The sequence below is a fragment of the Microchirus variegatus genome (assembly GCF_963457635.1).
Source record: "Microchirus variegatus genome assembly, chromosome: 17".
Taxonomy (NCBI): Eukaryota; Metazoa; Chordata; class Actinopteri; order Pleuronectiformes; family Soleidae; genus Microchirus; species Microchirus variegatus.
The window spans coordinates 24,255,265-24,272,843 of NC_139818.1; the positions used below are offsets into that span (position 1 = coordinate 24,255,265).

Here is a 17,579-nt window from a genome sequence, read left to right on the forward strand (position 1 = left end):
TTATTTATTATTAGCATAGCCCTTTAAACTAAGCTGCAGCTCACACACTGACTGTTGATTTTAACGTGAACACCTGTTCACACACTGCACTGTTTGCACTATTATACACATACTGTATATGACTGTAAATAGTCTATGTAATGCAATATATACAGTATATCATCTTTTTTGGACACAAAGTGTGAAAAATAGGCAACTAAGTATTTGGACAGTAGAATAATAACAATAATTCAAAACAGCATAATTGCTCAAATAATTTCACTCAATCAAGACTTAGACATCATTTGCGCAAAATTATAAATTGAAAAATGAATCTCTAGCTTCTTGGTTCAATTGCTTAAATCCTGGTAGGTTTATATATTTTTTTTAAATATACAGAGTAAGAGTAGAGAGAGTAGAAATACAACATTACTGGATAGAAATAGAACAACAAACTGTAGAGCAAGGTATAAAATAACAAAAGTAGAAAGACTAAGAATAATAAACCAATAGAAATTTCTATTTACATTAAAAAATATGACTCAAAATTAAAGTAAAGTTGTCTTCATATAACGTTGTACATTTAGTTTAAACAAACGCAAGTGATTTAGATGTTAACAAATAATTAATTTTTTTAAAGTATCATGTTTTTAAACTTAATTCAACCTTTTCCTTTTTCTCAGTGAAAATTTTCATTCATTAGTTTAATGGAACAAGTTTGTTTTTTACTGAGCAAATAACAACAGAATCTATGACCTAAAAGCTTAATAAAACATTATAGAAATCTGGTTAAAACTGCTATAATTAGTCGTTTGATAATTGTTCATTATATGGACAAAAAAAGATTGGAAAATTGAGCAGTTAAAGGTTTTTAAACACGTATAAAACATCATTAAATCCATGCAACAGTGAATAAAAGCTTCATGTGTGATTCCACAGGTAGAGGAACATCTGTCCAACACCTGTGAGCAGCTGTGAGACTCACCACTGATGTCTCCTCTCAGTTCAAGTTCAGGTCCAGATCAGCAGCAGCAGCAGCAGATGATGATGAAGATGAAGATGAAGATGAAGATGATGATAAGACTCAGCCGCTCACTCTTTTATACTCAGGTCTGGACGCGTTGACAGATGTTTGAGTTTCCGACCCGAGCGAGGATCGAGTTTTCCTGCAGTCTGTCTCCTCCTTCTCAGGTTGCGTCTCACCTGGTTCACCTGCCCAATTAACCTACACCGTGTTAATCCACCGCTGCTTATGCTGCTGCTTATGCTGCTGCTGCTTATGCTGCTGCTGCTTCCTGTCCTGTGCTCAGTGTTGTAATAAAACATGGATGATGTCCGATCATCTGCTCCACCTCACACTCCCTCCTCCCCCGCAGGTGCATGTGAGAACTCATAACAACTCAAATTTAATCTCCCACCCTCTCTGATTCTCCCTCTGTTTCCTCTTTGGTTTTGTTGAGTAATCTCCTAACTTCAGATTACCACAGCAAACAGCAGGTCATAAAGAGAGGTGGGTCAAAATATGGATAAGGTTTAAATTTGTTTGTTGTCAACAAATTAATTCTCGGGGGGATCGTGACTATCTGCAGCTTCATTGTCAAGTAACAAAGAAATCATAAAAAACAATCCTGAAAAGTAAACAATGAAACATCGTTATTTATAACAACTCATTTAGATAGCAAAGAAAATTTAGAGCGGATCGGCGAATGTACGTAGAAATGACCGGGAACTTCCTGTTTCGTGGCGATTGGTCGAAATTCGGCCCAAAATTCCGATGGTTGTCGTGGCCACGCCCCCTTTTGAATCGCCGAGACCTTCTGGTAACTTTTCATGTTACTACAGTTTGTACTGTGTCCAGTACAGACGTGCTTTTTACGTTTATTCCGATTATTGTTATTACGGGATTGTTCAAATTGCCAAGATGGACGACAACATTTTTCAAAATGGCTGACTTCCTGATAAGATAACGTCATGGTCATGATAGACTTTTTTGCTCGTCTTGGTCCGTGACATGTTTCCACCAAGTTTCGCGAAATTTGGTGCAACTTAGTTTCGGCTTTGCCCTAGCGGGTTTCCCAACTGAGCCATTTTACACAACTTTAACGTACTCTTCTTTATTTTATAAAAATGTGTTAAACAGTTTTGACTTGCGTGCCAATTTTCATCAATTTTCACCAACGTTTAGGTCGTTCATTTATGGAAATAAACTTGTAGTCAATGTGGTGTCAGTCGAGGCGACCGATCGTAAAAAACGCTCGTACAAATCCCGACGATATTCAACTTTTATTCCTCCGTCACTGATTTTAAAAGTTAAGAAAAAAACTAAACAAAGAAATGACTCACCTACTCTTAAATGTTGGATTTAAAGGAAGCCGTTTCGTATTCGGTAGAAGCATTCTTCGGGCGTCACTACTTCACGTCTCCTCACGGCGGCGCTGCTCAAATGAACGGAGAGGGGGAAAACTTGGGTGGAAGTGACCTGACCTGAAGAAGAGGGGAGTTTACAGCAGGATAATGGTGGAGTAAAGCTACGTTAAGAGACGCTCCATCCACGTCCGATACATAAGACTTTATGACCTTTGACCTCTATGTTGGGAATAAACAGAGAAATCGTGCACTTTCAACTTTTCACGTGAAAATATCACGACAATAAAACGAGGTTACCCTGCTCCCCCGCAGGTGCATTAAAGGTGAAGTAAGTAGTTTATAGTGCCATCTAGAGGAGAGGCTGAAATTTACAACAAAGAACTGCTCCTCTGCTCACCCCCTCCCTTCCCTGAGCGCTACGGTGTCCTCAGCCGGTCAAATGTCGTCCTCGTCGTCTTTCTCCGTGTCAGCAGATGAGGTTCGTGAGGCGAGGGAGAGGGCGGAGCTACCGCGGCCGTAGCAGACGAAGCGGAGAGAGTGGAGGCGGGACTTCAGCTACAAGTAAAGAGACGCTTGATTTGTTCTCTCGCGTTTGTCCTTACAGGCTCCTGTAGAAACATGGCGTCTCTCTGCTAACAGTGGCTATGCAACCGCGGCCCGCGACCATATTATTTTACATGACTTTTTGAAACACTACGAAAATGAAACAAAAACTATTATACAGCGACTAGACAATGCAGGAGCACATAATATGTATAAAAAAGTGGATTTTGGGTTATATAAACCCATAAATACTACACAGTGTCCCTTTAAGGCGACACTAATTCGTTTTTTTTTTGTGAAGATTTTTTTTTTTTTTGAGATATCGCGATGTATTGCTACATGATTGTCTGTTATCACAGTATCGTTGTATCGCGATATTATTGGTAACGTGGACCACGTTTCGCTAACCTATTAGAAGACTGACGAAGGGTTATTACCACCAGAGGAAGCCCACGTACCACTGGCGGTACACGCGCCTCAGTTTAAAATACATTTCCACACACATTCCACGCTCACTTCCTGTACGTGGAACACGGATCAAATTGCAAATTTATATCTGTATCTGCGAGGCGAGGACGACGTTGGTCGCCGTGACAACCGTCCAATCAGGACAGCCACCTGACACAGCAGCAGCAGCAGCAGCAGCAGCAGCAGCAGCAGCAGCAGTGTTATTCTCTGGTGAATCCAGTCAGCACTAATGACATTAAGGGTCGATTTTTGTAACAAGAACCAAGGGAATAAAATGTCATTATCCTCCAGCGTCACCAGCTCTCACTTTAAATACAAACATAAAACTCATATAAAATCACATAAAAATGACATTTTATCATCATTTTATTAACATTTCCCCATAAGCAGGAATATGATCGTTGTGGAGGATTTAATTGACGGAAATGAGAATTAAATCCACAAAAAGCATGTAATCACACACTCTGAACTTGTCTAAATCATTCAGCTTATACTGTATATTATACAGGATGGCCATCCTTCCTCTGCAATAGCAGATGTATGGCGCCACCTTGTGGCTGTTACCCGTCACTGTAGATGGCAGAGAACAGCTCGGTGAACGCAAACCAACTGCTATCACCACTTTTGCTTCACTTAGTTGTGAATTTAGTCAATATTTATGATGGATTTTAATGTTAGATTCTGGTCCATAATTCTAGTTTAGCTCATATATTCTAAATAGTGTTGAGCTTCAGTTATTTGCTACTTTAGTGCACATTTGTACACGTGTGCTGACTTTTGAAAGTCATTAAAGTGCTTTATTTGTTTAATCCAAGTTTTACTCGGACAATTGTATGACTTTACTGCCCTCTACTGTTAAGACAAGGTTTGGTATCTATAATTAATTAAAGGTGCCATATGTAAGAATGTGGCCAAAAACGGTTACTACATTAAAATTCAAAATACCGAGGTCTTTAAGGTTTCGTTTTCTGACGTAACTGGCAACCCGTGGTTGCTCGGCAGCTGAGACTCTACTGACTGCAACGATCGGTAGACAGCGGTAGGTGGCGCCACATGAAAAAATGATTTGCAGTCTGCAAAATATATTTTTTAATGCAAATATTTAGTCTGTACTGTTGTTGTTGGTGAGTTCAGTTTGTTATATGAACATTATTCCTGAGCCTCTGTGACATATTAGGAGGATTTTATCATTTATTACATAATGCACCTTTAATTATAGAGTTTGTATCAATAATAGTTTATAGTTTAATGGTTTAAAGGCTATCTAGCCCTGGCTGCAGAACCCAGAATGTGATATAGCTATAATAGTAGAGCATGCAGCTTTAAAAATGATCATTTAGACAAGTTCACTCGGTCAAAAAGTGATGTATTTTCCAAAGATTTGACTTCTTTACTGTTTTAAAAAGTATTTTTGTTTCGTTTTCAGGAGCCTTTGACCGTGGAAAACACCCAACACCAGACTTGTGTTATTGAAAAAGAACCTTTATTGTTTTCTCATCATCCGTCCGTTTCCCATAAAAGTGCATCATCACCGATCTCACAGTAAGCAAATCTCACATAATTAAAACGATGACAGTAGTGAGTGAGAGAGAGAGAGAGAGAGAGAGGAAAAAACAAGAGAGTGAGAGAGAGAGAGAGAGACACAAAGTCGACCACGTTATACACTTAGTCTGGTACATTCATCGTGGGCAGCCAAGGGGTGAGCACAGAGAGAGAGAGAGAGAGGAAGAGGAAGAGGAGGAGGAAGAGGGAGGAAGGTGGTGGGGGGGGGGGGGGGGGGTCAGGGTGTCTATGATCATGTGGGGGGGGGGGGGGGGGGGTGATACGTCAATTGTATAAAAGTGGTGTGGAGAGTTTAGAGAGAGAGAGAGAGAGAGAGAGTGGGTGGGAAGAAGAGATTAGAAGAGTACGTCTTGGCTCATGTTGTTGTTATTATTGTTGTTGTTGTTGTTCCGTTAGAGTAGTGAAGTAAGATGTTGGTCAGTTCATTCAGTGCTTGACCATGGCAGTGAACTCTGCACGGCGAGGAGACAAGGAGACAAGGAGACAAGGAGACAAGGAGACAAGGAGGAGTTACTTCAACAAGCCGGTCCCATATGTACAGTAAGTTCAGCCAAAGAACTGATAATATCTGAAATATCACCGTTTCTCAATGAGATTCAATGGTTTAGGCCCGAAACGCATGTTCTAAACCCGATGACTCTCCATCCAGACACACTGCACTCTGAGAAATAAAAGTGCTAAGTAGAACCACATATGGTTCTTCAGCTTGTCCTCATAGGAGAACCCTTTTTGGCGGGTTCCACCAAGAACCCTTTTAAAACCCTTTATTCAGGAAAGGGGTTTTAAAGGGGTCTCTGGATGAAAATGGTTCTTACTGGAACCATTAGTGTTACCAAGAACCGTTGAAAAACCCTTTCAGAAGCAAATGGTTCCAGGTAGAACCTCAGGACAATTTTGGAACCCTTATTTCTCAGAGTGTAAGGTCATCCGGGTCAGGTTTGTCACAAGAACCGGGACAAAAACCAACTCGGAATCAATTCATTCGTTTAACTGTGACTGAAAACTCAATCAGGCAATTATCCGTCGCTAAACTTTGGAACCGTTGAACATTTTAAAATCATCAGAATTTTTTTTTTTTATAATCAGGACTGATTAATTAATGTCTGAAACCCGCACCTTTTTTTCTCTTAAGGTGAAGAATGCTATTTTTTTTTTTTGCAGGTTGCATGAGGGGTAAAAAAAAAAAAAAAAAAAAAGCAAATCTCACATATTTAAAATGATGACAGTCGTGAGTGAGAGTGAAACATCTATTTTTTATAATCAGGACTCATTAATTAATGTCTGAAATGCTAAAATAAATATATGTAATGGTGCACCTTTTTTCCCTTAAGGTGAAGAATGCTATTTTTTTTTTTTGCAGGTGTCATGAGGGGTAAAAAAACAAAAAAAAACAACAACTCACCATCGATTCCGATCTTGCCATCACCATCGCTGTCACCGGCTGCGAGGAAGTTCCTGGTCTCAGTATCGCTCAGAACTCTGGCTTTGCCGCAAAAGTTCTGCAGGAACAGTCTGGAGAGGAAGAGCGAGAGATTTAGATTTAGGCCAATGAATATGGATGTTATACTCCCCTAACAAGCAACATGCATCACAACGTTTACATTTTTTTTCAAAATGAGAAAAAGTCTGCAAAAACTGAGCGGGAGGAAAGAGCTTAGATAATCTCTGTGTTTCAATTCTCTTGTGACACATATACCACGACAGCTAACATGGTCACGGTTAAGTTATGCCACCGGATATTCAGAAGTAGCAGAGCTTCAAGCGATAGCAGCATGTCGTCTGCATATCAAGAAATCTCATGTTTGAATCCTCGCTCCAAACCCAATGTTGATGCATGTACAAATAAAATATCACATTGGCGTGATCCTAGAGATATGGTTCTGAATCCCAGTGTTAATCCCAGTGAAGAAGAAGAAAAAAAAAGTCTGCCTACTTCAGCTCTTCCTCCTCAATGAAGCCGCTCTGGTCCTGGTCAATGATATTGAAAGCAGCCTCGATTTCTTTTCCAGACTTGCCGGACAGGCCGATCTTGGTAAAGAAGGTCTTGTGGCAGAAGGAGCCTTCAGCTGAGATTGAGAAAGAACAACATGTCATAAACAAACATGAACACACACACACACATAACGTCTGCATGTATGTTTCATGCAAGGAAAACTCTTAAATGACTTTTGAATCGCACACATTCTGTGTCTGTGTCACTGCTGGACCGACTCGAGACTCAAGATGCAGGACGATACGCCGCTCTCGGGTTACGCTACACTCTCAATGTGGTGATCGCTGCATCGAAACCTTTCATTCTGCAGCAGCACATTTAGCCGGAGAGCCTCCGGTGTAAAGGAGACACCTAAAGTCCTCGTCTTCATCAGCTAATTTAGCCAGAGATCCTCTGGAACAGAGGAGACACCTAAGGTCCTGATTTAGCCAGAGTTCCTCTGCAGCAGAGGACACACCTAAGGTCCTCGTCTTCCTTACGCTGACTTGCTTAAATGCATGGTCTCGTCCACACGGAGCTAAAGATCTGAGCGAAAACAGCAGCAGTTTTGTCGTTTCTTTTGTTTACCTTGGCAAGCGCCGAGGGCTGCAGTGATGTTAGCTCCACCCAGAAGTTTTTCCATTTTTTTGACCTGAGGGAGGAGAGAGCAGAGGACAAAGAGGTCAGATCATCATCTCACATGCAGCAAATCAGATATTTCTTTTTTTTTTAAACTTTGCATGATAACCTCTCAACCCAAACACTACAAAGCTACATGAACACCGAGTTTCTCAGATCCTCTTTGGTTTTTCCGTATTCCAAATGATCAGAAAAGGTAGTCCAATTTTTTTTTTTTTCCTCCAAGGCTAAAAGATCAAAAAATCCTTTGCGGCTCTTGTCGATCATTTTTTTTCCAACCACTTAGTTCCTCGGTCGGGTCCCAAAATTAAACTCTGGTGTTCAGAATCTGGCCCTTTTTCCTCCGCTCGTGTCCCACTGCATGAAGTTAAAGCCCCGAGAGCCTCGGCTAAAGGTCTGCAGCTCTCCAGTCGCACTCACCTTTGTGGGGTGATCTCTAGGACCAGAGAGAGATGATTTGCTTTTCAAATGGATTTGCTCACTGCAGTGAACCTCCTCGTCTCCCCGCTCAGCTTATATACCTTCACCGGCTGGAAATATGATGCACAGAAGCATGTAATGGACACTGTGTGCGAAGCAGTCAAAGCAGTTGGTCAAAAAAATGTGTCCAGTAGACAGAGACGGCTCTATTTATATCTACATAAATGAAGATGCTTAAATGGTAGGTAGGCTAAGTGTAGGGCTCTGTGCAAAAAAAAAAAAAAAGTTGATATTGCATAGGGCTAATTATATACGCTGCTGATTTGGGGGAAATGTACTCTGTGGACTCGCCGTTCAGATTCTGATCTGAGTTAAACACACAGAGCAGCAAGGAGCGAACGGAGGACCAGAAACTGTGTGACACACCGAAGCTGGTTTGTATGAAACCACAGGTGATTATGGGAAAATGACATTGTTTTTGGGGCTTTGTTGCTATAAACTAGTGTTTTAATGTTATATTTAATGCAAGTTTTGAAGTAAAAGTGTCTTTTTTAATAAAGACAGGACGACTAAACACTTGGCAGAACTTGTTGAAGTGTCTGCAGTAGCTTTGCTGCTCATGTACGATTTACGTCGTGTTTTTGTGTGTTTAGACCTTTTCATTTTCACGCAGATCAACACAGGAGTCGGATGTGTTTGGCCTCGACTTCATGGCGGTGATGTAAAAAAAAAAAAGGTTTATAAATATGTCAACTGTGCATGCAGAGGATTCATAATTCATGATTCATGTGTACATTTTAAGGAAATTTCGGCATTTTTTAGGCATCCCCTCTTGTATTATTGCCTTTTTTTTTAATTAAATCCTGATCATATTTTATGGATACTTTCTTTTTGCAACTTTTGCATGGTTATTTACACATTACACGTGGAAACAAATTTGCAAAAAAGAAGCAGAATTTTACACTTTAATTGTCACTTTTTTTTTAAAAAAATGCTCAAACTCATTCCTGCCATCTCTCTTTATGGCGATGAAACTATGTGTGATTCTATTTAAGGAAAACACCGAGTGCTGAGATCATCTCATCGTATCATCATTGTAACACTTTAACACACACACACACGCACACACACACACACACACGCACACGTTGCGTAATCAGTTCTCACACACAGCTCCAGACCGTGTCATTAAATGAGTTAACTGCTCCAAGTGTCTGTCTCTGTGCAGGGTGTAATGTGTCCATTATACTCCAGGTGGCAGTATTGAGATGTGACTAACCATGTGTGTGTGTGTGTGTGTGTGTGGGTGCAACATTTCTACTGTATTGTGTTATTTTCCCGCTTCTCTCAGCTCAAATAAACTGATTTCATGATAAACCCGTTCATTTCTTTCATTTCCTTCACTTCCTTCATTTCCCGTGTGCGTTTCCTCCCCGGCGACAGCAGCTTCGCTCGGCGAATACTTCCCCTTTTCGTCAAATCTAAATAAAAAGGTGTGCAAAGCCAATCTTTAATTTGGCCTTTAACATTTGCCGTGGTCAGACGAGGTCTCTCGCCTCAGACGACTCAGCCACAGATACTGGAACTATTCCTGCCCTCGTGCTTCAATATCAGGCTTAAATTACAAATATCTCTCGGCGGGAATGAGGACTCATTAAGCGAGGCTGTGAACGCCTGTTCATTGGATTCTGAACTTAGTGTATGTTAAAAAAAACCTAATGTGTGGACTATTCTGAAAGTTTAAATGAATCTCGGACCAGTTCATTTTAGTATATCATGATGCTGCCATACAAGAATTTAAAGTTTGTGTAGTGTCTCAAACTGAGAGCAGGAGTATTGACCTTCATAGTGAAGTGACCCATATTCCATAGTCATCTAAGATAAAGGTACAAATAAATAAATAGAAGTTGTGTAAATATTCTAACCCCCAATAACTACGATACTCTCCTGTGGTGCATCAGTGTAAGCTCCTTGCCTTCTCGGGCCAGTGCTGCTTAAACCTCTGCCAGGTTCACATGCTTCCTACCCCTGTTTCCTCATACCCCCCCCATCCCCCCCCCCCCCCCCCAGAGCTGCCCTCCATCCAACAGTCTGCACCAAGCCCGGGCCAAACATCCTAATCTGCAATCAGACCAATAAATAGCTGAAGCGCGGTTAGGACGCCGAGAGAGAGCCAAAGAAGCTGAACGGCAGCTGCTGTGGATCCACTGAACACCGTCCTAATGTCGGCCACGCGGTGGCTTTGTGGTGGTGGCAATACGTCCAAAAAACATCAGACAGTGAATATGTGCTGCCCTGATAAAAGCACGTAAAAGTTAAGCAGAACTTGCTGGGCTGAAACAAACGGAAGCATGTCATCTGCGTATGAAGAAATCTCCCCTATATATTCACATATATCTACCTGCTGTGACTTTATGGTAATAACAAAAAGAATAGGACTTAAAAAGGGCAACTTTTCATGACATGAATAAATCAAATATACCTTCCTTTAGTAACATGTAATGTAAAAAGTTATCTTTTATTGCCAAATTTGGGCACAAAGTGTTACATTTATTATGTTTTGATACCAAAAAATTGAAGTCATATCTTTTTTCACCTGTTCAGTCATTTCAGTGTGATGTTTACATGCGGCCTAAGTGTTAACATGTAACTCACACCATATTAGTTCATCTCAGGTGTCAAATGGATGTTACCAAATTAACAAACACTTCATTGACACAGTGGAAAGTTGATCATGTTGGCAATGAGTCGACTCCCAGAGCTCATCATATCATCACAGAGAATGTTTTTTGTTGTTGAATCTGTTCAACATACAACACAAGACACAAGATTTGATTTGACATTTTTAATTTAAAGTATGACATATTTCATATTATGGCACTGAACACCAGATCCATTAAGAAAAAGAAAAGTCCTTATGAAGACTTCACCATCGCAGAAAACTCTGAAAAACAAAGAAAAACGTTATTATTTTCAAACAAACACTTTAAATTACTTCCAAAACTCAAATATCTCTGTCTCCCTGCATGTGTCCACCAACGTACTCAAGGGTGTAAACTGTGGCACTGACATCGTCGCTTAGCAACAAGGTGAAAGACAGCATTACCCAATTTCATCCACATTTAAAAGACATCATGAGTCCCTGATGTCATTGGCCGTTTTAAGTGACCTCATTCACAGTTTGTGGGAAATGCCTCACTCCCTTTTCCTTTTTCCTGACAACGCCACTGAAAACACAGCATCTGTCCACGACACCTGCCTACCTTCCCAGCCGATCTTCCCATCCCCGTCCGAGTCGCCTTCCATGAGGAAAGCTCTGGTTTCAGCCGCGGTCAGAGGCCTCGCTCCTTTGGCAAAGTTCTGCAGGAACAGTCTGTGAAGGGAAGGAGGAGCAGGGAGGTGACACCGTGGTCAGGCAAACAGTGAAATATTATTATACAACACATTTCCTGCATATCGTGCAGAAACAAGATACTGCAGCTCAAGTGCACGGAAGTTTTGTTTTTTTTTATTATTATTATTATTATTTGTCCTTGTTGGTTCTCAGAAACCAGAACCAACAGGAATTTATGTGTCAATTTTCATTCATCCAGGTCACAGTTCTCCAAATGTCAGGCTCTGGGAGAAACAACTGGACTTGTAGGTTTCTTGAAGAACACTATACCATCTATACTTGAAGGTTTCGTGAAGAAACGTATACAACCAAGACTCTTCAAGAAAGCTACAGTAGCTAGTCTTGAAGGTTTATATTTATATAGTTTATATAGGTATTTATTATATCAACTAAACTTGAAGGTTTCTTGAAGAAACCCTTTAACCCCAAAACTCTCCAAGAAACCTATAGAAACTAGACTTGTAGATTTCTTGAAGAACACTATACCAACTGGACTTGAATGTTTCTTGAAGAAACCTATACCACCAAGACTCCAAGAAACCTACAGTAGCTAGTCTTGAAGGTTTGTATTTATATATTTTATATAGGTATTCATTATACCAACTAAACTTGAAGGTTTCTTGAAGAAACCTATACCACCAAGACTCTCCAAGAAACCTACAATAGCTAGTCTTGAAGGTCTATATTTATATAGTTTATATAGGTATTTATTATACCAACTAAACTTAAACTATGCCAACTAGACTCTTGAAGAAACCTACAGAAACTGGACTTGTGGATTTCTTGAAGAACACTATGCCAACTAGACTTGAAGGTGTCTTGAAGAAACCTACACCACCAAGACTCTTGAAGAAAGCTACAGTAGCTAGTCTTGAAGGTTTATATTTATATAGTTTATATAGGTATTTATTATATCAACTAAACTTGAAGGTTTCTTGAAGAAACCCTTTAACCCCAAAACTCTCCAAGAAAACTATAGAAACTAGACTTGTAGATTTCTTGAAGAACACTATACCAACTGGACTTGAATGTTTCTTGAAGAAACCTATACCACCAAGACTCCAAGAAACCTTCAGTAGCTAGTCTTGAAGGTTTGTATTTATATAGTTTATATAGGTATTCATTATACCAACTAAACTTGAAGGTTTCTTGAAGAAAACTATGCCAACTAGACTTGAAGGTGTCTTGAAGAAACCTATACCACCAAGACTCTCCAAGAAACCTACAATAGCTAGTCTTGAAGGTCTATATTTATATAGTTTATATAGGTATTTATTATACCGACTAAACTTAAACTATGCCAACTAGACTCTTGAAGAAACCTACAGAAACTGGATTTCTTGAAGAACACTATGCCAACTAGACTTGAAGGTGTCTTGAAGAAACCTATACCACCAAGACTCTTGAAGAAACCTACAGTAGCTAGACTCGTAGGTTTCTTTTAGAAAACTATACCAACTAAACTTGAAGGTTACACGGAGAACCTAGACTCTTAAAACATCCTACATCAACTGGACTTGTAGCTCTCTTATAGGTTTGTTGACAAGATCTATACCATCTGGATTTGAAGAATCCTACAGCAGCAAGACTTGAAGGTTTCTTGGAGAAACCTTTGTCATCATCCTAGACTCCCTAGACTTTCTATGAATGCAAAGACGTTTGGAGAACCAACAGAACCAGAGTATGGGGTGGAACAGACGTGTATGATCACATAGAGGAAAACTGTCATGAGACTCAACTGTAACTCATCCTGTTCGATGAAGCCACTTTTGTCCTGGTCCAGAATCTTAAAGACTCCCTCGATCTCTGGTGGAGTCTTCTTGGACAAACCCACCGTTTTGAAGAACGTCTTCGAGCTAAAGGAATCCTTCGCTGAAAGTAAGACGACAGCGAGTTAAAAATGATGATGCCCAGCAGTGTCAGGAGGTAACAAAGGTGAAATGCAGAAACATAAAAAGCCTCAGTACTTCATTACATAACCCAACAACCACCAAAAACCCAATGAACTCCTCACCTTTACAGGCGTTTATCGCTGAAGTGATGTCTGCAGCTGCTAGAAAGTCGGTGATAGCCATGTTGGTTGTAGATGTTGTAGATGTTGCAGCCTCGTGTGATATGTGACCACTGACGAGCACAAAGAAACGACCGCTGACAACGACTTGGCTTCACCTCGGAGTGTCAGAAACCACCAGTGTCCTTCTGTCTGCTGTCACCTGCAGCTGACCACTCCAGACAATGTGTGTGTGTGTGTGTGTGTGTGTACACTATACACACTATTACTATTTGTGACTGCTTTGTGGGCCTTTCCTTGGATACACTGGGAACACTGAACCTGTCAGGACCAGTCGTCCTCATGTAGACCAAAACCTGAGCAGCTCGTTAAGTTTAAGAGATTAAGATTTGAATTATTGGTTAGATTAAGGTTAGGGATAATGCTTTTATTTGTTTTTAAAGGAAGTCAACGCAGTGTCCTAAGAAGGATAGCTGTGTAAACCTGTGTGGTGTAAACCCATGGAGTGGTTTCTCCATGGGTTTACAGGTCATTGTGTTTTTAATCTACCCAAAGCACAGATTAGAGGCACAGCAACAGAAACATTAAAAAAAACAAAAAAAAAACAGCACAGAGACAGAATTTAAATAAATACACAGTTACAGGGGCGAAATTTAAGAAATGTATTTAATTGGTGGCCCACTAATGCTGACCAGCTGTCCAATAACATAGCAGCAGATAGCACTTCAATAGGCTATTTTGACTGGAGTGCATTCGAAAAATCAAAACAAAACCTAAATAAAGAAGAAAATAAGAATAATTCACCTTATATCTTAATCTAATCTCACTGTACGAGTGTGCGAAGCATAATGTGACGAAGAGGATGATGATGACAGATCTTATTGGGAAAATAAATAAGTCTGTAGCTGACTTTGCTCGGCCTATTTACGCCACTGTATTTTAAACGTTGTTACTTTAAGCGCTAAACATTTTCTCAGATGGTCCTTGGCATAAAACGTGTAAAATAAACGACTGCTCTATTTTTAAACTGACGTTTCAGTATTCGTTTTTAGCGCTAAAGGTCCTTGTTGTGGATATTTTACGTTTATAACCTTTAAAAACATCCAATACATGAGAAATTGTTAAAACACAACATGAATTAAATTAAAAGTTTAGGGTTGAATTAAAACGACTACGCATAACAACCCCAAATTCAAACAAAAAGGCTTTTTTTTAGTGTAAAGCTGCCATAGCAGGAGCAGCTAGCAGCTAGCAGCTAGCACCAGCGTTTTTCTGCTTTGTTAGAATCTTACTTTTAGGTTCACAATAACAGATAATGTGTTATACTGGAACTCAAACACAGTCCAGTCAGGTTGTGTATGTGTGTCAGTGAGTTTATATTTGGTGCATGTGGAGGGAACCTGGTTGGCCTCCACTTCCTGTTCCAATGCTAATGTTTCCAGCTACAGTTGCTGCGAGCGCAGGCTGTAAACATCCTGTTATTACGGCTTCTGTCACTTTCAGGCTGTGCTCCATGGAGCTTTCTCCACTCACAGGCAGCACATAAAAACCCCTCCTCAACAATTATGTGCGCTAATGCCCATTTAGCTCAACATTAGCATGTCATACTGCAGGTGAAGGATGACACATGCTAACTTTAAGCTAACAGAGTGGATCTTGAAATGTCAAATATGTAGGAAATGTCTTACATTAAGACATCGAATGAGCATGAGGTGTCATCGGAGAGTTTTAAATGATTAAAACATACATTTGTACAAGTTAATACTCATAAAATGTCTCTATTTTACAATAAAATCCATGTTATTTGACCAGCTGGCTTCAGCACAATGTGAAATTGTATAAATATACCTATTTGTTGGGGTTGACAAATTAATCCACGCAGCTTTTGACTTAAACGGAGGACGATACATGACATAAATAAATAAATTAATTAATACAGAATTAAATAAATAAATGAATGAATGAATGAATGAATTAATTAATTAATTAATGAATTAAAAATAATAATAAAAGATACATTGATAAATACATTTCTTAAGTGTATTTATTTATTATTTTATTTATTTATACATTTATCTCTGTTTTAATTAATTAATTAATTAATTAATCAATGTACGTACATATTATGTCATGTTTAGTCCTCCATAGATTATCTGCTCAGTTTAACTTTGGCATCTTTTCAGTTGTCACCATATTTAGTCATATTTTTAAAAGTGGGACCTGTGACATGCTAATGCTAATATCTAATGTGCTAATTGTCTTAATATGAATTCTTCTTCTATTTTCTACGCATTTAAATATTAATTAGCACCTGCGTCATGTGACCCAGTGACTCTAATCTTAATCTCATACTATATCCCAACCTTAGACAAACAGGACACACCTGTTTGTTGCAGATTTCAGGGTCAGAGATAAGCCAACGTAAACACAAACAACAATTCACACTCACTATTGTCAGTTTCAAGTGTTAGTTACATTAACCTTAAACCAGTGTGTGTTTGTGTTGCCCCCTATGGGAATTTTGTGGAAAACCACCTGAGCACTTGCAGGTGTCACACACAGGAAATAGAATCTGGTGTTTGTTTGGTTTTTTTTCTCTCTGAGAATCTGAACTCTTTTGTCCCCTTTTCGAATGACAGAATAATGTTTTAATTAAATCGCAAGTTTCAGTGTGTTAGTAGCTCCCATGTGTGTGTGTGTGTGTGGGGGGGTCACAAACCCTCGTACCCGCCAGGCAGCACGTGCAGGTCCAAGGCCCGGCCGCCGTGACGTGACCGCGGCTTCCTCAGGATGGACGACAGCGAGGCCTGCAGCGAGCGCAGAGGCAGAGGGAACGACACAAACATCCTCTGTTGACCCCCCTCGCCTTAACTCAGATGCCTCGGCCCTCGTTTTTTCCACGTTCTGCTGCTTGTTTTCAGGAAAGAGCAGACTTCCTGTGTGATGGAGCGCTGGATGAGAGGAGGAAGAGGGGGGGGGGTGTGACGGAGAGAGGAAGAGACAGACACAGGGAAAGATGGACGGGGATGTGAGTGATAAAGCTTGTATGTAGACATTAGTGGGGAAGTTGGTTTCAGGTCGTGGAGGTTTTTTTTACTTCACAAGGGGAATCATCGTCGTCAGAGGAGGAATCGACTGAAAACTTCTGGTTTAGTGTCAGCAAACTGATCAGGGAGTGTTCTGAGCTTCAACTGGGATTCACTCATAGATCACAGTTTAGATCCATGGGTTTTTTGTACCGTTTTTCCTTATTTTTGTTTCTATTCACGATGAGAGGTAAGTGCTAGCTACACTCACAGAGTTTCACTTGTTATTGTATTTACTTCATTTTACTTTACATCACTTTTTAAAGCTACTTAACTAACTTTACTATAAGTAAGATTGGATTCTTCATTCATATATTCTCATCTATTTGTTTACCCTATTAGCTGTGCCATAAAAACACGGTTCTCAAAGTGCGGTACGTGTACCACCAGTGGTACGCGAGCTTCCTCTGGTGGTACTTTGGTGGAAGGAAAAAATATTGTTCTACTGTATGTACCGGTGCCATAGGTACATATAGGACTCTTAATTATATTTTAATTAGCGCTGGGCATGTTAACGCGATAACGGCGTCAACGTTAACGCACGGCGAACGCGTGACGTCATGTTTACGTGACTCCCGATTCTTAAAATTAGTCTCTAAAGTAACGCTAAACTTTAAAAACAGAGGCGCACATACGCAGTGCACGGATACGCTGGATATTTGTAGCGTTGCTCTTTTCGGGCCGCTCCAGCTCGACTGAAGGCGCGCTAACGGCGCTAAAGGAGCTAACGCAGCTAACGGAGCTAAGTGGTAAACGGTGCCTGGACTCCGGTGCCGCGGGGCGTAAACATGACGTCACGCACGTCTCTTTCAGGCTAATCGCCGCGAACACGTTAGCGTGTCCAGCCCTTATTTTAATGGACTTTTAAAAAAAAAAGTTTTAAGATGTAATACCCATGGAGGCGTGGCCGATTGTACACAGGTGAATCACATCAGGGCGGGGCCAAGAATTTGACAGGCTCACACTCTAGGAAGGACTTCAAAATAAAACAGGAAAAATTACAATAAAAACCAAAATTTGGATACTAATAGTTTAAAAACCTGCGTATTATCTGTGCTTATATTGAGGTTTAACTGTCCTTATGTCCAGAGACGCGCACGTGTGTGTGTGTGTGTCCTATTTCTGGCAGCAGAAAAA

At 40.2% G+C, this 17,579-nt stretch overlaps 2 protein-coding genes across 2 annotated transcripts; both read right to left on the reverse strand.

Annotated features, from left to right (window-relative positions):
- Positions 1–4,818: 4,818 nt before the first annotated feature.
- On the reverse strand, positions 4,819–8,047 carry LOC310939196 (parvalbumin beta 1-like). The gene is made up of 5 exons (XM_083903877.1): positions 7,952–8,047; positions 7,481–7,544; positions 6,854–6,986; positions 6,323–6,432; positions 4,819–5,372 (listed from the first exon to the last, which is right to left on the reverse strand). The coding sequence occupies exons 2-5, from the start codon at positions 7,533–7,535 to the stop codon at positions 5,347–5,349; spliced, it is 324 nt and encodes a 107-aa protein (XP_083760003.1). The 5' UTR covers positions 7,536–7,544; positions 7,952–8,047; the 3' UTR covers positions 4,819–5,346.
- A 2,819-nt stretch (positions 8,048–10,866) lies between these two features.
- Positions 10,867–13,420, reverse strand: LOC310939197 (parvalbumin, thymic-like; the record flags this gene model as incomplete). The annotated part of the gene is made up of 4 exons (XM_083903878.1): positions 10,867–10,895; positions 11,215–11,324; positions 13,085–13,217; positions 13,360–13,420. 4 exons carry the CDS (start codon positions 13,418–13,420, stop codon positions 10,867–10,869), a joined length of 333 nt encoding a protein of 110 aa, XP_083760004.1.
- Positions 13,421–17,579: the final 4,159 nt, after the last annotated feature.